General features: G+C 49.8%; 7 protein-coding genes across 7 annotated transcripts; 4 read left to right on the top strand and 3 right to left on the bottom strand.

Moving 5' to 3' along the window:
- Positions 1–360: 360 nt before the first annotated feature.
- Positions 361–4685, top strand: PC9H_011420 (uncharacterized protein; the record flags this gene model as incomplete). Its single annotated transcript, XM_036780905.1, has 18 exons — positions 361–679; positions 738–1067; positions 1125–1193; positions 1245–1288; positions 1347–1394; positions 1445–1576; positions 1626–1679; positions 1729–1811; positions 1865–1899; positions 1947–2291; positions 2407–2539; positions 2592–2649; positions 2702–2970; positions 3022–3562; positions 3614–3647; positions 3701–3844; positions 3906–4165; positions 4230–4685. The coding sequence occupies 18 exons, from the start codon at positions 361–363 to the stop codon at positions 4683–4685; spliced, it is 3354 nt and encodes a 1117-aa protein (XP_036626760.1).
- Positions 4686–6282: 1597 nt separating this feature from the next.
- PC9H_011419 (uncharacterized protein) lies at positions 6283–6901 on the bottom strand (the record flags this gene model as incomplete). Its single annotated transcript, XM_036780904.1, has 4 exons — positions 6283–6312; positions 6424–6505; positions 6645–6756; positions 6853–6901. 4 exons carry the CDS (start codon positions 6899–6901, stop codon positions 6283–6285), a joined length of 273 nt encoding a protein of 90 aa, XP_036626759.1.
- Positions 6902–8548: 1647 nt separating this feature from the next.
- Positions 8549–12558, top strand: PC9H_011418 (uncharacterized protein; the record flags this gene model as incomplete). The annotated part of the gene is made up of 16 exons (XM_036780903.1): positions 8549–8849; positions 8902–8970; positions 9026–9085; positions 9138–9169; positions 9224–9355; positions 9417–9470; positions 9901–9969; positions 10038–10196; positions 10245–10263; positions 10317–10467; positions 10527–10584; positions 10638–10903; positions 10962–11554; positions 11612–11755; positions 11809–12071; positions 12133–12558. 16 exons carry the CDS (start codon positions 8549–8551, stop codon positions 12556–12558), a joined length of 2796 nt encoding a protein of 931 aa, XP_036626758.1.
- Positions 12559–12939: 381 nt separating this feature from the next.
- PC9H_011417 (uncharacterized protein) lies at positions 12940–13829 on the top strand (the record flags this gene model as incomplete). The annotated part of the gene is made up of 2 exons (XM_036780902.1): positions 12940–13524; positions 13578–13829. The coding sequence occupies 2 exons, from the start codon at positions 12940–12942 to the stop codon at positions 13827–13829; spliced, it is 837 nt and encodes a 278-aa protein (XP_036626757.1).
- Positions 13830–14447: 618 nt separating this feature from the next.
- UBP6 (deubiquitinating enzyme) lies at positions 14448–16815 on the bottom strand (the record flags this gene model as incomplete). The annotated part of the gene is made up of 13 exons (XM_036780901.1): positions 14448–14500; positions 14568–14750; positions 14815–15184; positions 15238–15393; positions 15451–15562; positions 15611–15767; positions 15815–15884; positions 15941–16073; positions 16129–16218; positions 16271–16296; positions 16360–16388; positions 16441–16516; positions 16621–16815. 13 exons carry the CDS (start codon positions 16813–16815, stop codon positions 14448–14450), a joined length of 1650 nt encoding a protein of 549 aa, XP_036626756.1.
- A 203-nt stretch (positions 16816–17018) lies between these two features.
- PC9H_011415 (uncharacterized protein) lies at positions 17019–17891 on the top strand (the record flags this gene model as incomplete). Its single annotated transcript, XM_036780900.1, has 6 exons — positions 17019–17029; positions 17081–17236; positions 17285–17422; positions 17473–17596; positions 17654–17738; positions 17788–17891. The coding sequence occupies 6 exons, from the start codon at positions 17019–17021 to the stop codon at positions 17889–17891; spliced, it is 618 nt and encodes a 205-aa protein (XP_036626755.1).
- A 206-nt stretch (positions 17892–18097) lies between these two features.
- Positions 18098–21132, bottom strand: PC9H_011414 (uncharacterized protein; the record flags this gene model as incomplete). The annotated part of the gene is made up of 22 exons (XM_036780899.1): positions 18098–18133; positions 18188–18248; positions 18309–18369; positions 18423–18455; positions 18510–18528; positions 18582–18603; positions 18664–18787; positions 18839–18905; positions 18957–18980; positions 19042–19106; positions 19169–19392; positions 19448–19496; positions 19549–19606; positions 19656–19771; positions 19823–19940; positions 19998–20132; positions 20190–20523; positions 20579–20675; positions 20725–20807; positions 20859–20892; positions 20950–21006; positions 21069–21132. The coding sequence occupies 22 exons, from the start codon at positions 21130–21132 to the stop codon at positions 18098–18100; spliced, it is 1881 nt and encodes a 626-aa protein (XP_036626754.1).
- Between the last annotated feature and the right edge of the window lie 278 nt (positions 21133–21410).

Genomic DNA, 21410 nt, shown 5'->3' with positions numbered 1-21410 from the left:
TACTCACGCAGTTGTTCCGAGTTACCCACGCAAGCAAGTAATCTTCCACATTTGAGCCTTGACGAGAGCAGCCTCCAATCCGCGTTATCTTTACAGCTTCTGAGAGGGCCAACCATGCACAACAAATGTTACCGAGTGTGATCCGTATGAGTGATAGTACATCTTTGCGGTCGTGATCGCATCTAATATGATTGATGAGACCTTATTATATCTGGTGAACTAGGGCAGCGCTTCTAAGGTGAGACACTTCACATTTACTTCGACGCCTTGCCTCTAACAGACGTTCACACAGTCCAAAACTCGACGCAGGTTTGGGGTTAAATACAGCACATGGAACATCATTTCCCAACGCTCCCGACTATGTCCCTCCTATCCCATCCGCGATTGGATTTCGACATTCTCCCCTACCCTCCTGTACCGAAGACGCAAGCATTATCAAGCTTGACGTTCAAGCCGCCGCCTCTTGACGGCTCTCTGACTATCCCTGAGTTCTATGATTGGCATTACCACAATTCCCCTGAGCACCCTGTCTTGATTTTTCCTGAAGAGGATGGTCGCCAGAGAACCGTGAAATGGGCAGAGACTACGCAAGCGATTCATACCTGCGCCAGGATTCTCCAGCGAACTATCTCCGCAGAACAAGGTGCTGAGACGATTGTAGGAATTTTCGCAGCCTCAGGTGCGCAACTTATTCAAACTACGGGTCTCTGTTACCTGGGCCAAATCTTCGTTTCTAGATACCATAACCTACTTCACGCTAATTGCTGCAACATTCCGCGCCGGGTTCGCCCCCTTCGTAATATCTGCCCGCAATTCCCCCGCCGCGGTCGCACATTTACTGTCGACTACTAGCGCGAGACACGTCATAGTTGGCTCAGATGCCGCGCTGCTTGAAGCACTTGATGCTGCGTTGAACTTGATGCAAGAAAGCAACCCATCCGTAGTTTTGCCTGGCCGTTCCACAATGCCTACATTTGAAGAGATCTTTGTTGCCGATACCGCCTTCGAATTGCTGCCTCCTTGCCGACCTGACGTGAATAGTCTTGCCCTGATTTTCCACTCCTCTGGTACTCGCCTAAAATGATTACATCACGTCATGACATGTCTAATCAGACTGACCCCAGGTAGTACTGCCTTTCCTAAGCCAATTGGGTGGAGCCATCGTCAACTCCTCCAACTAGCCGTTGTCCCCTGTGTGTATACATTATTTTCTCTCTCGGAATTTTGAGCTGAGATCTTGGTAGACTTCGGTGAGCGCGATTTAACAGGCGTAAGGCTTTCTTGCCACGTTAGTATGCCAGCACTTTGTAGAAATCAACATGATGTGAATGGCTCATGTAATGCAGGCAATGCCTATGTACCACGGTATGGGCGCATCACAGACACTTTGGACGGTATGTCTTCTACATTAGCAGGTGAGGACGCATTGATTTATCTGGTTCAGGCTACGATGGGTATCACCGTTACTGCTGCCCGACCTCAAGCGCCTCCCGTCCCCGCGACACCTGAAAATGTGCTGATGAGCGCCCAAGCTACTGGAGCAGACATCATATTTTGCGTACCGTCGTTTATCGAGGTGGGTCTTGCGATGACACCCACTCCCCGTATGCCTATACCCTACCCAGGCCTGGTCCCGCAACAGAGCAACAATTGAGTATCTAAAGAGTATAGATGGAGTAGTAAGCACCTATTTTTGACACTTCGACTACAGTTGTTGATGATCATCAGTTTTTTGGCGGGGGCCCGTTAAACAAAAAGGCGGGCGATCTCGTGGCTCGTAATGGGGTTTCAATCTACATTTTATATGGCTCGTTCGTCTTTTGTTCATTTCTCACAGCTTTATTTTGACATGGGAGGGCGACAGCTCCGAGATTGGGATCCCCGCCCCAATATTACCTCGTTGGGCAATTCCTATGACTCAGTTGCGTGATTTCTGACACTCTTAGCAGACAACCCCGGCCTCGATTGGGAATACTTTACCTTGACGAAGCAATACACAGGTAGTTATGTGCCAAACGGCTTTGGGCAGTATGAACTAGTTATCCTGGTACGACTTCGTTACCATACAAAAGTCCAGCAATTCAAGCGACCTCTCCAGCCTAACCCATACCAGATACCCTCTGTCATCAACGGCCAACTGGGCGGCCAAGATGCTTATTATACGAGTGACCTGTTCGTTGCGCATCCCATCAAGCCGGGATATTACAAGGTATTCGGGCGCGCAGATGATCAATTGATGCATAGCACTGGTGAAAAGGCAAGAATGCTTGCCATGCTACAGCTCTCTGATGGTCACTGTACTGACTCTTGAGCGCAATCAGACCAATCCAGGACCTTTAGGTTGAAATATCCTTACGTGAACTAACTACATCTAACCCGGCATTATAGAAAATATCCTCAATCAAGATCCTAGGGTCCAAACAACCGTCATGTTTGGGCGTGGGCGGTTCAACGTTGGCGTTATCGTCGACCCTCGCCCAGAGTATCGATTTGATCCATCCGACGCCGCTAAATTGGCTGAGTTTCGAAACGCCATCTGGTGAGTTGATTTACTTACACCCTCTTCTTCAATAATTCTTGATATGGGTAAGGCCGACCGTCGAGCGAATGAACGATTATGCACCTCAGCATTCGCGCCTTTTCAAAGAAGTATGGAATCGATACCCTTGAGTCCGTCCCGCCACTCACGGTTCGAATCTAGATGATCTTGGTCGTCTCGCCCAGCAAGCCCTTTGACTATACCTCCAAAAGCACAGCTCGGAGGCAGACCATCATCAACAACTATGAGCCGGAGATTGAAGCTCTGTATCAGTCTGTAGCAGAAACTTCACAAGTAGACGTCGAGCTGCCGGCTGCGTGGAACATGGAGCAAACGCTTCCCTTCGTAAGAAAGCTTGTCCATCAGGTGTTAGGGTCGGCATCTTCAAGCTTGGGCGACGACGATGATGTATTCCAGCATGGCTCCGACAGGTAGCAAACTTCTCGCACTGTCTCATTGTACGCTAATACCACTTCCAAAAGTTTACAGGCGACGTGGATACGCAATACCCTCTTACGTGCTATTCGCGATAGCACCACTCTTAGTACGAATGGCGTTGCCGAGAACATTGTCTACCAACATCCCACCGTCAACAAACTCTCCTCTTTCGCTGTCCGTTTAGCTTCACGTGGAATAGTGGTGGCATCCACAAGTGAAGACGGTAAACTTGCGGCAGAAAACATGCAAGAAATGGTTGACAGATTTAGTCGGAACTTTTCAAGGGGAATACCCAATGGCAATTGTCAGGTATCAGATGGCGACGGTGACGTATATCTAATTACGGGGACCACTGGCACTTTAGGTACTGCCTTGCTTGCAGACTTACTACGCAACCCGAAGATCCGGCGAATCTATGCTTTGAATAGGTATAGTCGGACAACCTCGCTGCAAGCGAGGCAGGAAGAGGCCTTCAAAAACTTAGGTCTACCTTTGCATCTACTCGACCAGTCACATCGCTTGACCCTCGTCGAGACGGACCTCGCAGACGACAACTCTGGATTGACATCAACTTTAGTCGAACAAGTGTGATACCCCTTAATCCCTATTATACCCCTATTCACGATGTCTTCACAGTTCCGCGTCTCTGTTACGCACATCATTATCAACGGTAGGGTTCCCCTGGCTCTGAAGTAGGGGAATGATTGGACTTATATGTTATAGCATGGCCGGTCGACTTCAACCTTTCGCTGCCATCCTTCGAACCAAGTGTTAAGGCTGTTAGGAATTTAATCGACCTGGCTTTGTCCTCGTATCGAACCCACCCACCTGCTGTAACGTTTGTGAGCAGCATAGGTGTTCTATCACGTACGCATATTTCTATGGCAAATACGCATGTCATTGCACCTGATATCTGACCATCAATCAGGGCGAAAAGAAAAAACAATCGCAAGTGAAGTTCCCGCTACCGCAGATGAAGCGGCAGGCACAGGGTACAGTCAATCGAAATGGGTAGCGGAGTCCATCCTTCAAAACGTCGCTTCTTCTACACCCTTGAAGGTCTCCATAGTGCGTGTCGGGCAACTTAGCGGCGCAAGGAATGGCCACTGGAAGGCGTCTGACTGGCTGCCTACTATTGTCAAATCCTCGCGATCTCTAGGGCTCTTCCCCGATTTCGATGACAGCAAAGTTAGTTGCTTCTTTCCACCCTTTCCGGTCGGGCACGGACTCAGTTAACCCCTCATGTCGATAGGTCGTCAGTTGGATCCCGCTGGAGGCCGCTTCCCAGGTACTCCTTGAATTGGCAAGTAAGCCTTCTGAGGGTAGCAATATCTTCCACTTGGTCCATCCCAAACCGGTTCGCGCCAACCTCGTTTCTCGGGCCTTCTCTTCGACCCTCAGGATACCACTCATCCCTTATATCGAATGGCTCGATCTCCTAGAAACCAGAGCCCAAGTAGCCTCGACGATAGGCACGGACTCAGATGACTTACGGGAGATCCCTGCACTAAAGATGCCACATTTCTTCCGGACGATGAAGGCGGGCTGGGAGCAAAACGGGAGTGGTAGAGAAGCTTGGGGTTTACCAAGCTTGGACTTCACAAGAGCATTTGAAGCATCATCGGTGCTGCGTCAGAACGTTAGACCGATAGATGAGGCAGAAGTAGAACGGTGGATTGGATATTGGAGCAACCGGGGGTTCTTGTGATACGCCAGGCGAAAGAAACAGTATCCTTATGCAGTGCCCTCGAAAAGGTTGGTTTACTGGATACAAACCACTGCCCGCCACGTAGTGTCGTATCGAAGTTGGCGATAATCTTGTGTTGCTGCGTCGTGGATGTATCTGTTATAAATCTCCGCATTGCCAGCGGTAACAGCTGACTAGTATCATTAAAGAATGTAAAGACGCAATTTCTCTTGCATCGAGTCATAGATCCTTTCATCGACAGTTGATATATATAATACCAACTGACTGCTCCCATCAACGAGCGTAAAGGCGATACCCGTGCATCATTCTATCCGCCGCCTGAGGTCCGTTAATGCGTAATCACCGAAGGTGTTGACTGACAATTCCTGAGCACAGGCAGGAACGATCAAAGGCAACATCTTACCTCCGTCCGCAGAGTCGTTCCATCTTAAACGACGCTCCCGTAACATATTTCTGCTGTTCAAGCTTTTGTTGGTCATGAGGTGTGAGCAAGTCGTGATTAATGAAGCTAACGAATCACCGACCTCGCAAGAAAAGAGTTGATATAGCCTATGACATTGAAGTTCGAGATTGAATTGTTATCCTTGAAGAGGGAGAAATTTATACGTACAACTCCCTGTTAACAGGTGGAATGTACTCCAGATAGTCGTCTTCGAGGCAAACCACTGTAAAGCGCATCAGTGCCGCCCATTGACGAGGAAAAGGTCGATGAGCTCGCCGTTATGAGCGTCAGAAGGCAGAACAAGCTGATTCGGATGGGATGAGCGTAGTACGCAAATGAAGCGAACCCCCTTACCAAGTGACCAATCCAACACTGAAAGAGACGACTATTAAATAACGGATCATGTATCGAGTCCTGGTGAGAGATGATTGAGTATTCATACTTTCTTACTCTAAACACGCTCACCCTGAGAGACTCGTGTGATGACTGATTTGAAGGAAATATACCAGGCTGCAAGCAATCAACATATCGCACGTCATGCTTGAGCACAGTTGGATGGTACGGAGGATCTGGATGAGTCAAAAATAGATCAAAACGACATTATTGTACTAACGGCATCAGAATTTAGTGCGCAACACTCACGACGTTCGGCTTCGCAAAGAATACCAGTCCTGAGTTGAGTTGGCTCGCCAGTAAACTGGCAATACAGACGTCACGAGGTATGTCAAGGAGGAGTACTGATTGTACATACATATCACAAGCCAGAGCTACAGCATTCCAGGCTGTCAGCTGCTTTGTTAATGCCGATTGTAACTACTCAACTTATTCCGCAGGCTGGATTGAGATTTTGTGAAGAGGAATTCAGAGAGGGAAACTCTCGTGACCGACGGAAGACATACCGAGCTGGGATACTGAAAACAAGGCCTGTAGATTTGCTTAGCTAGGCTCAGCTCCATCACGCAGAGCTTGCTTACGACTGTTGATACCAGCAGCTTGTTCCGCCTACTCACTGGCCACGCCTGAGTGACACGAATCAACCCCCAGCCAACTTTCATCACTCACAGTGCCATACTCTGCAGCTGTAGGCGCTACAGAATTATATGAAGTACCCGGAAGAGTTTTCGAAAACTCGTTCTACTCACAACTGCACCACGCTCATGGAGATGTACTATCAAATAGCTTTAGCTACACGAACTATTGTCGCTCGACGCATGAATTTACGCACCGCTGGAAATTCGCTTATCTGATGGCCGACATCAAGAGTTTGCCCCAGCTTGACACGAATAATTTACGAACCATCAGTGTCCTCGGTATGGCGACCACGGAATTGAGGCCGAGGAGCGGTTTGAATTCCATGATGGACATGCTGGCACATACACTGTGCATAGTTTGTAGGGCACTATACATCTTATGGTGAGAAACAGTACCACCGTGACCTGTAGGGTAAAATAACGGACACGAGCGATCCAACCTGCGGGAATCAGATCTGCGAGTCGCCTAGAGTTTACAGAGCTCACCACAAACTTGAGATACACTTTGTCGTTTGGATATCTGCGGAAGTAATGTATGGACTGTGCAATAGCAGTACCGTAGAGGCTATCGGTCCAAACGAGCGTTCAGATAAGATCGCTGCAAGTAATAAAGGTGGAACCCACGCTAACGATAGGGAAACCCCTACTCTGGTCAATATCTGTTGACAGTTGAGCTCGATCGAGAGCTACTTACCTGCAAAGAATGGCGGGTAAAGGTCAAAGCTTGGAGCGGACGCGGGCATGATGTGAATGGAGAAGAGACAACATTCAAAAGGTAGCTATATACATTCAAGTCCAGCAATTTGGTAAGTGAGGCGAAGACTTATTTCTAGCAGCCCGGTGCTAGTGGAGCCTGATAGAAGTTCAGAACCGCTTGCTTCGCAACTTTTCGCACCCCGAGCAGGATTTGGGATTCCGATCTAGGCGGCATCCTCGGCATCGCAATGCGACCTTGATTCAAGGTTCTCCATCCAAGTCATCCCATACAACTTCCAGATCATTGGATTCATCATTGATGAAGTTTCATAGACTGAGCTTCGTGATATCTACCCCGGCGAACCGTTGGGCTCCTAGAGGCCTGACTGCTTGAGGTGTTGGAGCAGCGAGGAGACTTCGGCTGAGAAGCGGTATACGGTGTCAGGTGTGTAGTTGAAGCTCGTCACATTGGTGTCATTTTCGTTGGGGGTTTGTTTTCGTTTGTCACTAAATCACAGCACGCACTCGTGCTCGCCACGTACAGAAGAGGGCGTCCCTTTTTCTACGGATCGTACGAGTACTCATTCAATTCGCCAGCGAACGGACCGAGCTCCTCTGCTCTCCACAGGACTACTGGCATATGTATGGCAGCTGAACAATGGACGTAAGTCAACTCGAATCAATGCTCATGGTCGCGACAATGGGGGATACAGGGGTATAGGAATTCAAGGACAAGGACATTGTCGAATTCTTGGAATGAAGAATGACGGTGGATGAAGGGAGTTCGGCGCTTCGCCGATCATGATCATGAACTTTCTTTGATATTCCCCATTCCATGCTCCTTCTTTATTCATTCCCTCCACCCAGTGGGTCCTTTGCAGCCACCGTCACGTCTACGACTACAAAGCTTGGAGTGGACCAAGGCAGAATGTGAATGGAGCAGCGACGGTCATGCCACCAGGACCTACGAGTAAGTGCGGCGAAGATTGATTTCTAGCTCCATGAAGACATCGATATCAAGGAGAACATAGAGTTCTAAACATTTTCGGACGGCCCGCTCTCTCAGACCCCACCGATTTCAGGCGCGATGACCCAGGATACCAAGATGGGGTTTGATGGGGGATTGGAGAATCATCGAATTCATCATGATTTGATGTAGTTGCCTACGCTTCGCTCTGTTCCGACAAATTCCAATCGGATGCAACTGCAGACTACGGGCCTGTACGCCGTACCGTGTAATACACGCAATGCTGGTGATGAATTCTCACACGATCAAGGCCACGCAAAGGTCATAAATAGGGCCAGCGGCGAAGACAATACCATGCCCGTACACCATCAACTGATAAACTTCTGCCCGGGCTCGTAGTTGGCCACGCTTCTATGACCTTCAAACCACCCCCTTTGAACGGCTCGCTGACTCTACCCGAAATATACGACTGGCACCTGGACCACTCTCCGAACCATCCACTCTTTGTGTTTCGCTCTGCGGACGATAAGTTGCACAGGATTCCGTGGAGTCAAGGCGTACAGACGGTGCACCTCGCCGCGAATTTCTTTCTAGATCAGATCGGTACCAACAACGGCAACACCGTCATTGCAATATTAGCCATCACAGGTAGATGGCTTTAACATCACTGTGGTGCAATATCACTGACTGTTCGAGGGAAGATGCATTCAGTTATTTCATCGCGACCATGGGGCTCATGCGCGCTGGCTACCAGCCGTTCCCACTGTCCAATCGAAATTCTCCTGCTGGGATTGCCCATCTTATCAAGGAGATGAAAGTGACGCACATCATCACGACAGGAGATCACTCGACACAGCAACTCCTTGCCGCATCTGTTGATGTATTGGAGTCCGAGGGTGTTAGGCTTTGTTGTATCTCGCTGCCTCGCTTCGGGGATGAACTCATCAAGCCGAGTCAGAGCTTCAAGCGCTGCCCAGTCTCGGTCCGAGCGAAACCTGATGACGCTGCGCTGATATTGCACTCTTCGGGTATGCTGTCAGCGCCATCGGTTATCCGTATTTGAAACGCGTCTCTACATAGGATCAACGACATTCCCGAAGCCGGTCATCTCTACGCACCGTATGCTCATAGAGCGAGGCCGCGCATTCAGTGAGCTTGTAGAGTACTTCTCAAAACGCCCTCTTCAAGTGACCTTCGTCTTCAGTGTTCGGTGATATGGACTTTTGTGGACATGTGATGTCCACTCACTCAGTTCCAATGTATCGTAGGTCACATCTCTTCATTTCACTATGCCTTGCAGTAAACTCGCAGTACAGATGCAATGGGATCAACGGCGACAATATGGACGGTACGTGACACAACTAGAGACGAACTACGCAAGTCCATAACTACGTCTGGGTAGGCTGCAACGGGCCTTGCGATCTCTGGGTTCGGTCCCGACTCCCCAATTGCCACTCCGAGTCCAGAGCAAGTGCTCTTTGAAGCCCGGGCCACGGAGTCATCCGTAATGATCTGTGTTCCATCTTATCTCGAGGTAACCACTATTACCCCATCAAGATTTATCACATCTTACCACTCACCTGTTACAACACTAGTCATGGGCACTTACAGACACGGATGTCAAAGCCCTCAAAGTATTCTCTGCCATTGTAAGTTCTAGATTTTAGACGTCTGTTATTATTATGGATCTATGACCCCTCCGAGTAAACTGACGTAGCCGATTTTGATTTTGAGATGTTTGCTGGCGCCCCGCTTAGCAAACAGGTAGGGGACTACCTTGTCAGCACCGGAGTGACTATTATACTGGCATACGGGAGGTAGGCGGTCGTGTAATCTCAACTGGAGCACCCATCTTAAGACTGAATTTTGATCCGTCTCGTTGCAGTACTGAGACCGGCCCAATAGCAAAAATGCTTCCTTGTAAGACCCCTTCTCATATGTTCTACTACCGGACCTGACGTCATGTTCTATCGTTACTTCAGCCAAACCACACCCAGAGGGTTGGGAATATTTTGAAGTGGGCGATAATCGATACATTCCCTTTGCCCCTATCTGACCCCTTTCTCGCTTTACTCCTAGCTCTCCCCTGATTTGGACACCATCCTCGTCCCCGAGGGCGAAGATCGCGTGTTCAGACTTGTCCTGGCTGTAAGTTGGTAATCCTTCCGTCAGTTCAAAGAATATGTTACATATACATCGGAACATGCCCGTGACAGCCGTCAGATATCCACGCTTTCCCGTTCACCAATTCTCGCGTCAATGGCAGAGACGTGTACGATACGAATGATCTCCTAGAGCAGCATCCTGTAAACCCGCACCTCTACCGACTTTACGGAAGGTCGGATGACCAACTTATGCACTCCACTGGGGAGAAGGTGCGCGTTGTTAGTATTGACCCTTTACCCAAGCTGATGTTTGAAAAGACTAGTCCAGTACCTATAGGTATGTTGGGCCTTATCCAGGCTGCCGTCATTAAAACATTGAGCGCTATCCAGAGAATATCTTGACACAACACCCGAAGGTGCGGCATGCGGTGATGTTCGGGAGAGGGCGGTTCCACGCCGGCGTCATCATTGAGCCCACCCCGGAATGTTCTATCAATCCCCTCGAGCTTACAGAAGTCGCTCGATTCATGGATGAAATCGAGTAAACTCGTCGCGTTCCCTCTTAACCTCAAAATACACTGAACTGTCTAACGATCACAGATATATCCTCGTGAAGGCGAACAAGTTCGCACCGGCCCATTCGAAGATATTCAAAGAAGTACGATGCAACTCTCCGCTTAGTTAGTTGACGAAGCTGACCGGTGGGTATAGATGGTGCTCATCGCGGACCCTAAGCGTCCGTTGGAATACACGCCCAAGGGGACACCGAAGCGCGGCTCTATTCTTCAGGCGTATGCCAAGGAAATCGATGACGCCTACATGGCGTTCGAGGAGTCTTCTGCACTCGATGTGGCGCTCCCCGAGTCGTGGACACCCGCATACAGTCTCGAATTAGCGAGAGCTGTGGTCAAGAAGGCTTTGCCTGATGCCCATGATATACAGAACGACGCCGATATCTTCCAGCTTGGGTGTGATAGGTGCGTCCCATTACAACGCTCAATGTCGGGTACTTTATCTGTATCTTGGCGACGATAGTCTGCACGCCACCCGCATTCATAACACATTGGTCCAATACCTGCGGCGCTTCGCGGTCGACGTCGCCAGCGTTCCCCGACACTTCGTATATATGAATCCCACTATCGAGAGACTTGCTCAGTTTTTATCACACATCGCAAACGCAGGTGTAGATACGGGCACCGCGAGACATGCGTCACCCGACGACGGATTGACAAGCAAGATCAGCCAGATGACGGACCTTGTCAGTAAATACACCAGCCATGCTTCGACGGCGACTGGCGGGAGCGGCGTACATGCAGCGGATGAAGTGATCGAGGAGGTTGTCTTGCTGACAGGCAGTACTGGTGGCCTCGGTGCGTTTGTGCTGGAAGCCCTGCTGACGAACCCAGATATCAAGGGAGTCTATGCCCTCAACCGCAAGGGCGCTGACCCGAAGGAAACGCTGCAGTCCCGGCAGACACGCAGCTTCGAGTGGAATGGGATCGACGTACGGCTCCTGGGCTCCCCGCAGCTCACCCTCGTGGAGGCCGACGTGACACAGGCCGACCTTGGAATCTCTGCTGCTCTATATGAAGAGTTGCGCACAAGAGTTACGTGCATAATACACAATGGTATTTTCTCCGAGCAGGGATATATCATTGGTGGATGAGTGCTTACCCGAGCGACAGCCTGGAAGGTGGACTTCAACCTGTCGCTGTTGTCCATGGAGCCCCTCATCGCCGGTACCCGTCACCTGGTCGATCTCGCCCTCGCCTCCCCGCACGCTGCGACTCCGAAGTTCATCTTCGTCAGCTCAGTCGGAGTGTTCTCCAGTAACACACTACCTTTTCTCCCTTGAAGATCAGCTTTAATCGCTTGACTACAGATGCAGATGCAACGAAGTTGGGACCTATTCCCGAGGAACCGGTGCTCGATCCTTCTGTGTCAGTCGGTACAGGGTACAGCGAGTCGAAGTGGGTGACGGAGACGATGCTTCATACCCTAGCACAGCGCACCGCCCTGCGACCGACTGTTGTCCGTCTTGGACAACTCTGTGGGGGGCGAAATGGACATTGGAGGGCATCAGAATGGTTCCCTGCTATCGTGTGTAGCGGCGCCATGGTGGGGTCCTTGCCGATTCTTCACGGGGTAAGTCGATTGAGTCAGAGCCACTCTGGATGAGGACCATGTTGTTGTTGATTGCTGTTAGGACGCCTCCTGGCTGCCCACCCACGTCGCTGCTGCTGCTCTGGTTGAAATGCGGACCAGCAGCGAAACGTTCCTTAATTTGCAGCACCCACAGCCGGTGCCGATGGCCTCAATCATGGGCCTCATGTCCTCCTTGATCAACGTTCCCCTCGTCCCGTTCGAGACCTGGGTCGCCGCCCTAGAAGCAAAGGAAGGAGTGCGGAAGGGTATCGTAGCAAACAACGGGCAGAATAGTCCTGCTTTGCAGTTGCTGGAATTCTTCAGGGCCTCTTTGCGAGGTAATGAAGACTCCTCGTTGGCACTCCAAACTCCGGACATGGCAATCCAACGAGCCATGCTATCTGCACCTACGTTGAGTAGGCAGCGTTCACTGACCACCAAGGAAATGGAAAGATGGGTGGCGTACTGGAATTCACTCGGGTACTAAATACAGGTGCTTGGGATAGTGTACTTTTCGCAATTCCATTAGTCTTCCGTAACGGACAGTCTCGTAATAATAAGGGAGCAAGTTCACTTCTATCAAAGGTTTGAACGCGGCCAGGAGTTTGACAACTACCAATCCTTCAAAGCCAAGCACTCTGCAAGGTGTGGAAAACTCTGTATCACTGACTTGTACTCACTTCCGATCTTCGTAGAGATGTCAGGAGGAGGGACTCCTGACCCCTACTACATATCACAGGGTGTGATGTCATTGAAAGCGGCACGGAGATCTCGGGCAAGAACGTCACATGACCTCTAGTACTTATAATCCCCTGTTCTCGCAGGAATCCCAACTTATCACTTCAACCATCACCACAACATTGCCAACATGTCCACCACCAACCAAGTTCAAGTTCGACCTTGCGCCTTTGCCCAGGACTCCGCCAGTGCTCAACATGTTCGTCTATTCTTCATTTGTATCCATTATTTCACTAACTTCACCCTAAAGGACTATATCCCTAAATTCGCAGCACATTGTGCATCCGCCACCATCCAATCACTCGAAGAAGCCCCTCAGTTTCTCCTAGACCCCATGTTTGCGACTCCGCAAATACACTTGCCGCACTTCATTGAACTGGTTTTGCGAGACTCCGATCTGTCGGTCCCAGCAGCAATGACGGCCCTCACAGTAATCAATTGGATGACTGAGGATGGGCTTAGGAGTCCTGCCGCTTCCTCGAGTCCCCACCATCTCTTCATGGCCACATATCAAGCGCTTCTGCCACTCGTTACGGGCATGCCGCGCTCTCTCCCGCCCTGGCGGGACGTGTGGGACCATATATCGATTTCCGAGGTCATCATATGCAGGCTGGAAGTACGGGAATTCCTATCCACGCTTGACGAAGGAGAATTTGCGCTCCTCAACAATCTAGCCAGCCAGGATACTATCAAGACCATTGACTATCTCTATGATGTAGGTCACTTACCCCTATTTCCCCGTTCAGAAACTTACTTACCTCCTATCAGCTCGAACTCCTACAAGCTGATAACGAGCAGTGGGATTCGGAGGAGGAAGAGGATTATATGGAGGAAGATATCGTCAGTCCCGGAAGAGTCTATGACCAAGACTCAGAATCCGGTTCTGAATCTACTCTCCCTACTACTCCTGTCGGCGAGGTTTACGAGCCGTGGCCAGCCAAGAAGCTCCCCATCACCCGCCGTGTTTGGAGACGAGTGCGACGAGCCAGCCCACGAATTGCTAGGGCTTTCGGCTTTTGAGCAAGTCGTAACACGCAGGGGACTTTTCATATCATGATCGGACTATTGACGGACCTTCGTCGTTATTGATGGACTTTTGCTACTTATAAACACAAATGGACTACTTACACTCATCATTACATTATTTATCTCTTTTTGCATCACATTTCATCTCAATTTTGCAACTCTGCAATCCACAACATTCCCGTGAGACCCCTATCTGAACTTGAACCGTTGCGAGTAGCTGGCCCAGATATAATACTATTGCCTCCAGTTCAACCAATATCTCTGCAATGTCTGCAAACCGTAGCCTGAGGCAGTTCACGAGTTTCGAGCTCTGTTGACCGTAAGCATCGCAGCTGCGTATGTTTTCTACCTTCTCCCGTTTCGCAGTGCGTTCCCTTGAAGTCGGCCATTTGATTTGCTCGAGTCCTGAGGCGCGCGAGGGAAAAACGACGGGTACGTGAATGTCGAGGAATTATACAGTGGCGGTGGTCTCGCGTGCTCTAACAATTACACGCTCATCGCGGACCAGAAGCTATGCTACATACACAAAAGCGATACACACCGGATATACAACGGCGTAAATCATACACTCCAATCGACGCCCCGTTGGAATTGGAACCGTTGGTTTACAGTTTACACTAGTGATTTTGCTTTGTATAGTAGCACATACGCCGATGCGTCTTCGCCTATTGAGGCAATTGTGATTATGTTTCATCAGTCAGTGTTGAGAAGTCAGTGAATGCAGATACCCACCTCCTCCTTCTAGCGTGACTAGCTTTTCCTTGGGGAAGATGGACACCTTCTCGTCGTCGAACTTGTACCAATCCTCGTCGTCGTCATCGAGGTTATCCACCGAGGCCGGGTGGATTGCGCTTTTCTTCACGAAGGCGATGTAGTGACCAGCATCCGCCGCCGCGCCCTTGTGTGTGATGATGCCTAACATATGTCGATAAGATCCATCCTTCAATCACACTCGGGTTCAAGTTCATATTCGACTCACCGACGAGATCATATAGCCCGGTAACATTGCTGCCGGTGTCCTTCTTTGCGCTCTCGTCTACGAGCGCATTCAACTCCGCCCCTTCACGCTGACGGTACACCGACTCCGGCTCCAGCTCGCCCCCCTCGTCCACCGTCGGCTGCCCAGCGGCCGCCGACGCATCCTCCTGCTCAGGAGGAGGAGGGTTGGGCTCTCGCAGCGCCTGGGCCTCCCGCTCTTTCCTCGCCTTGGTTCGTTTTCTCTGCTTCAGCCTGTCCGCGCGGTCTTTGATCAGCTCTTGCAGTCTTCTGTTCACGGGCGTCATTCTGGCTTTGAGGTCGTCTGTCACCAACTCCAGGGCATCCAACTCCGTGGGGAACTTCACCCGGCGCTGCGACAGATGTTGGTGAGGTATTTGGGGGCGCATGCTGGGGAGGCACTTACCATTATCTTGGCCTTCTTGTTGATGTCGGCGCGCCACGCGAAACGGACCAAGTGCACGGTCAGATATGAGGGCAGACGCGATAATCTCGACCGTTGAGTATAAAGGGCTTGTCTTCCTAAACTCGGTGAATTCTTCTCGATGTTTTGATCCAGCGACTACGAGATGTTTCTTCCAATGAGCGACCGTAGACCCCGCGATGATAATTCGCTTACATTCATCAGGCCTTGCATCAGGTAATTAGTAGTACTTGTGATGTTGCACTCGATTTTCATCACGTTTTCAGAACGCGTTGTAGGTGGCTCCTCTGCTTCATCACAGGTCATGCTACGGATGGTCAGCACCGAGGTTATTGGTTTGCAAGACGGTGCTCACGTTCGTAGCATTTCTCCCATCATGTATTGTTCAATAAACGACTTTGAGGGCGTCGCGGCACCCTCGTCGACTTGCATGGCTTCGCCTTCTTGACTAGCTGGTAAACCAGGAACCTCGCGAAGCGAAGTCAGAACTTGGGCGTAGCATTCCTCAGCGTCTACGGCACGAATTAGAAGAGTTTCAGTATGAATTGCGTTGAAATACCTTGTTGAGCATAACCACGCATCATAGACTTGTCGCCGCCTCGAGCCATTTCAGCGAACTGTGGGTTCACCTACCATCCCAAATGTAATTATTGGCTCAAGATAGATGGAGAAGATATCTCTTTACCTGTCGCAACATACTCAGAAATGTTTGTGGCGTAACCGAGGATGTGGTTTGACCCATCTGATTGTATAACGCTTGTAGAGCACGAGCTAAGGGATTGAGCCGGGCATTGGTTGAGCTTGGCCCAGCACTCCCGCTACAGGAAACACCAGATTAAGAACAAGTGGGATTTCAGTACGAATCACACTCACGCAGATGGACCACCACGTAATGCAACTTGTAGCTCTGGGATTGCACGGAGAGCCTGAACTGACGCACTCATGTAGCAAGTATTCCCTAGACTGGTTTCTATCTATGGGTATGGTTACCGTGATCTGTATATACAGTACGCACTTCACTAGACCGACAGGCATGGCAACCTACAGCCAGAAACAGTAATTAGTACATTGATGATCGACTGATCGAGACTCATCTATACGCACAGATGATGCCAATTCACTCTCGTCCATATCTGGCACGGAATTTATTGACTTGAAGGGATATTCTAAGGCAGCGCTACTAACCTTCAAGGAAGACCGTCGCTTTTTCTGGCGGCTTGGGTAGCTCACCAGCCGCACCGATCACCATAAACGTTTGTCCCTGCAAAGAGACACTTTCAGCGACGAATGTCTTAGCTCCGCAGAGCACCCATGATCTATCTCCCCCGCTGCCACCGCCATACCACTCAATGCTCAAATGCTCACCTCTTTGGGCGCGACCTTTTTCCAAGGAGTATCATCTTTCAGAACGCCACCTTTGATCATGACCTTCATACGATCGACTGGTACACCGGTTACTTCGTAGATAGACTGCTTGAATACGACCGGGAGCTGCTCGACGTCGAGGCTGACATCGTGCGTCTTGCCCGCATGCTTGATGTGGACTGGGATCGGCGCCATGGAAGTTATAGACAAGGAAAGGACAAGGGCGAAATTACGCGTCGCGCTCGCGTCCTGACATAACAGTGTTCGCACGAGATATTACGTAATATACTCCCTTAAGGTGACGTCAACACGTCAGTGAACACGCTTGCGCAGTGGCTGATCCTGACACTCGCCTCTTTCTTCTGAACCACCACCTCGTCCACCACCCAGATTCCAATATGACAATTTAGTGAGTCTCCTCACCGTAGCAGACGTTGTGCAGAAGCTCAATCGTGTATAGCTATTCCCTGACCTTCATGCTGCTCGCAGCGGAGATGGGCACATTTTGTATCCTCGTTGCCCCGCTGCCGTACAGAATCAAGAAGACCTTGTTCACATTCTTGTCGGAAAGCGTGATTGTCGCGAAAGTCGCATATGCGTTGAAGATTTCTTTCATGTATGACCAGCTAAATCCCATCATCTCCACATGCTGACTCTGGAATAGATTCGTCGCGATTCTGTTCATCGACGCGCTTCAACGAATGTTTCGCATCACGGCGGATACAGAGGCTTCTAAAAACGCTCAAAATGGCGGTGTTCATGACGTTCGAACCGAAACTGGTCTCGCAGCCCGGAAATTCTAGTGCGTATTCCAGACTTCGTAGATTCCGACTTGCCTTATCGTTTATCTAGCGCTCAACGAAACGTCTATTTGACTGGATTCTGTCTCTTCCTTTCCCTCGTCCTTACGCGCACATTCTACATCATTCTCGACCTGATCCATACCCAAGAAGAGTACGCCAAGATCAAGAAACAAGTACGTGTCTAGTCTAGGCCATCAAGCACGATCACATGATCACAATAGCTTGTACAGTCTGAATCCACTTCGAACGGCGCAGAATCCACCGCCGAGTTGAAGAAGAAGATTGCCGCTCTTGAAGCCAAAGACCGCGATTTTGGTGAGATACTTTTTCGATATCTCTGGAAATCTGTTAACTTGGTCGACAGAAACTCTGAAGAAGCAAGCATCGCAACAAGCGGCTGAATTCGATCGACTTGCCACCGAGTACAACACTCTCAAGGGCCAGAACTCAGATAAGAAACAGGATTAGTCTGGCGTTGAGGGTTTAGTCCAGTGTACTATGCGATGGTGATCTTTGTTGAGCGGATCCAATGATTATAGTAACACAACAATTATTTATGTTAACCCAACGAAAGTACATATGTTCAAAGGAAAGTCAATGATTATGAGCGTGGGGCTATACTAGATTATATCGTTACCCATAGGAAGTCATGAAATTCGATACCTAGCGAACACTTAGAGGCGATTATCGTGCTTGATGATATCAGCAGCCTATGGAGCTTGTGAATACCCAAGCCACAGCAGAGTAGTAAGCATCGGACAGACCTTCTCTGCAATGGCATAAACAGTTGCTTGCATATGTGCAGCAAAAGCTAGCGGGATAACACTGACGAATTGCAATGAATGGGATTTAGTTCATTCACCGAGGGTTAAATGCAGGTCCCACCTTGCATCTATAACCCGGAGGTTGGATGTGCCATAGACCTTGAGGCTGGGGTCGACAACGCCTAGCATAGAATTGTCAGCAACTTTGCACGAAAGATAAGGGTTCTATACTAACCTCCTAGGATCTTAGGGGCAAGAGCCGCGGTACCTTTCGGTCAGGCGTCAGCATCTTGTAGGCTTCATAATGAGGCAACAAACTCACCACAAGGATGGAAAACAGTCTAGGCAACCATCATCAGCACAAAAAAATTCGAACACAATCATTGGAACTCACTCCAGAGCCCTGCTTGGCGAAGCTACACAAACAAACGATCAGCAAACGACTCATATGTGACGACGGATAATCGCCACTATACCTCACAAATCCGTCGTTGGCCGCGCTCGCTGGTGGAGTAGAAGGCGCCTCGATGAACGACGCTAAGGGCTCGGCCGCTGCAATCTTGTGGACGGTTTGCAAGCCGGCAGTCATAAGTTGCTGATCTGTAATTAGGGTGAGTAAGGCTCATAAGATATTTAGCGACGATTGCTTACCGAACGTAAAGTCGAAATAGTTGGGGTCAATGATTGGGGGTGCTGTTGGGGCAGTGGTGTTGATGTGCTAGACGGAAATCAACAACGATAAGTGACGGAGGGACATCATTCCACTTACGACCGAACCACGGCTGAACGGACGCTAGGAATCGTAATGACATCAGTTTCATGTAGGGAGAGCAGAACAAGGAAGACGGGTTCACCGACGACAAAGCCGTCAAGCTAACGTAGCTCCTCCCGGGCAACGGAGAGGCAATCGTGGGGCCACCTTGGGTTTCAGAGTAATTGAGTTGAGTACGAATCCTTGACTTCGGAAACACTGGGATATACCTGGAACGAAGGAGAACTCGATCTGTCCAACCTTTCCATCAGCGAGTAATTTCCGCTGGATCAGGTATTGAGCAATCTGCAAGGGGTTTGCCTTGCTTTGCAGTAACTCGAGGTCCAGCTGACCGAGTATCTTCGAAACTTGGCTCTTGGGAAGGATTGCCTGAAGAGGTTCAAATGAGAATATGCCCCCTGATGCGGCGTATATCCCGGAGCCTGTCTTCGCGCTGATATTCAATCGTTAGCCGGCTAAGAGGTAGGTATTCTGCGGGAGAAGCCTACTAGAGGGCAAGTTGTTCATCATTAAATGATGCGTTATTTCTGATTTGGTCTGGAATATTTTCATTTAATCATCGCCAAGGTGAGCGACATTCAAGGCGTACCCCAAGTAAAGGGTGCTGGTTCTTTCAAGAGGAAATCTTGGGAGATCAGCATGTGGTCCTAATGTACGTGAAAATGTGACATTCGACAGGAGCGGGTTGATCGTTACCTGCAAATTCTCGCCAACTCCGGACAAGTCTTGTAGGACTGGGATTCCTAATTTGCTCAGCAAAGCCTTTTGGCCTATCCCAGAGAGTTCCAATAACTGGGGCGTCTTGATGGAGCCTATGACATCGGGGTCAGGTCAGCCTCCCTTGATGCAAAGGTTGCACCCACCTGCAGCAAGAATAACCTCTTTGGTGGCCCTCACAGTTACTGACTTTCCATTCGAAGATACCACAGCGCCCGTGGAAACAAGTGAGTTTCCTTTCTTCGAGAACAGGATTTTAGTGGCCTACATCAAACCATAAGATACTCCGAGTTCACGAGATTCGAGGACTGCTTTACGTACCTCAGCGCCAGTGAGAACAAGAAGGTTCGCCCGCCGTTGAGCCTGAGCGAAGTAGGCTGACGCAGCATATGACCTGGCACCCTTTGGATCAACGGAACGAGGCGTCTGGAAGACCCCGGTAGCGTTTCCAGAGTCCTGGTGCACGAGGCGTTGGTCAAGATGTTCACAAGTAAGGATGCCATCATCACATACTGGATCAGGGTTGACGAATGCGCCAACCTTTTTGAAACTGGTGGCGAATTTTGATGCTAGCTCGGGCAGTACGAATGTCTTCTTCGTATTGAAACCGATCTGAAGGGGTCCGTTGTTACCCGCAAAGTTTGAATTCACCCCAGGCGGTGCAGACACGCCAGGCAGCACGTCTGCATCTCCGGGAGTCACTGTTTCCGACTTCCTGAAATACGGCAGTAGACCCTTCCAATCCCAACCGGGGTTGCCTAAGAAAGACCAGGCATCATATTCGTCTTTAGAACCACGGCCGAAAACCATGAAATTAACGCCGCTCGAACCACCAAGCATTTTCCCTCTGTTGAACAGCAATTGATCAAACTACACGGGCTGCATATGAGTTTGATACGAACCTGGGAAAGCCAATGACTCTGTTATTGAGCCGGGGCTGAGGAACAGTGGCAAAGTTCCAATCAAAGTTCGGATTTCCAAGAACCCTCCCAAATAGTACTGAGAACAACGTCAGACAGCGGTCTCTGGACTCCGGTAAGCGACATACACGGCGTGTTCACTAGTGGTTCATCAGGGAAAAATTGGCCTGCTTCGATGACCCCAACAGTTACAGAAGAGACTTCAGAGAGCCTACCCCACGGATAAAGTTGTGACTCTATCTGTATGTTGGATGAATCTTACCTTGCCGCTGTAGTTAACCCCGCTGTCCCGCCACCTGGGAAATTCATAAGCGATGGCCCGATTACAAGCATCAGATTTAAGAGAGACTAACCAATGATAAGGAAATCAAACGATTGTGATGCGAAGACGGCAGCATCGCTGGTCAAACCTTCGAGAAAGGACCAAAGGGCGTAAGTGGTGGCTGCACTCGCGCATATGAGGAAAACTCACCATGTGGGCGCGCTGCTTGTACTGCTACTGCAAAATAGGCGAACGAGATCAAGTTTGCCCACATCTTTGCGTATCAGAAAGAGAAGGACGGCTGAATCGAAGTGGCTATCAAGGTCCTTTTGAGTAATTGCGCCTGTGAGAATGCGCCTATTCTGTCATTGAAAACCTCCTTGGAGAAGTGCTGTTTGTTTCCAAGTCGCTGGATGGTTCCTAGTTTCTGAGCCGCAATGGCGTAGCTAGCGACCTGTTACAGGAACGAGACGAGAGATGTCGAAGTGCTCCATGTGCACATAATTCGGCTACATCAAGCTTTCCGCCGAGGCCAGCGCTTCAACCTTCACT

The sequence above is a fragment of the Pleurotus ostreatus genome (assembly GCF_014466165.1).
Source record: "Pleurotus ostreatus strain PC9 chromosome Unknown scaffold_9, whole genome shotgun sequence".
Classification (NCBI taxonomy): Eukaryota; Fungi; Basidiomycota; class Agaricomycetes; order Agaricales; family Pleurotaceae; genus Pleurotus; species Pleurotus ostreatus.
The sequence above is the reverse complement of the archived record's forward strand: the minus strand, read 5'-3'. Positions and strand labels throughout refer to the sequence as shown.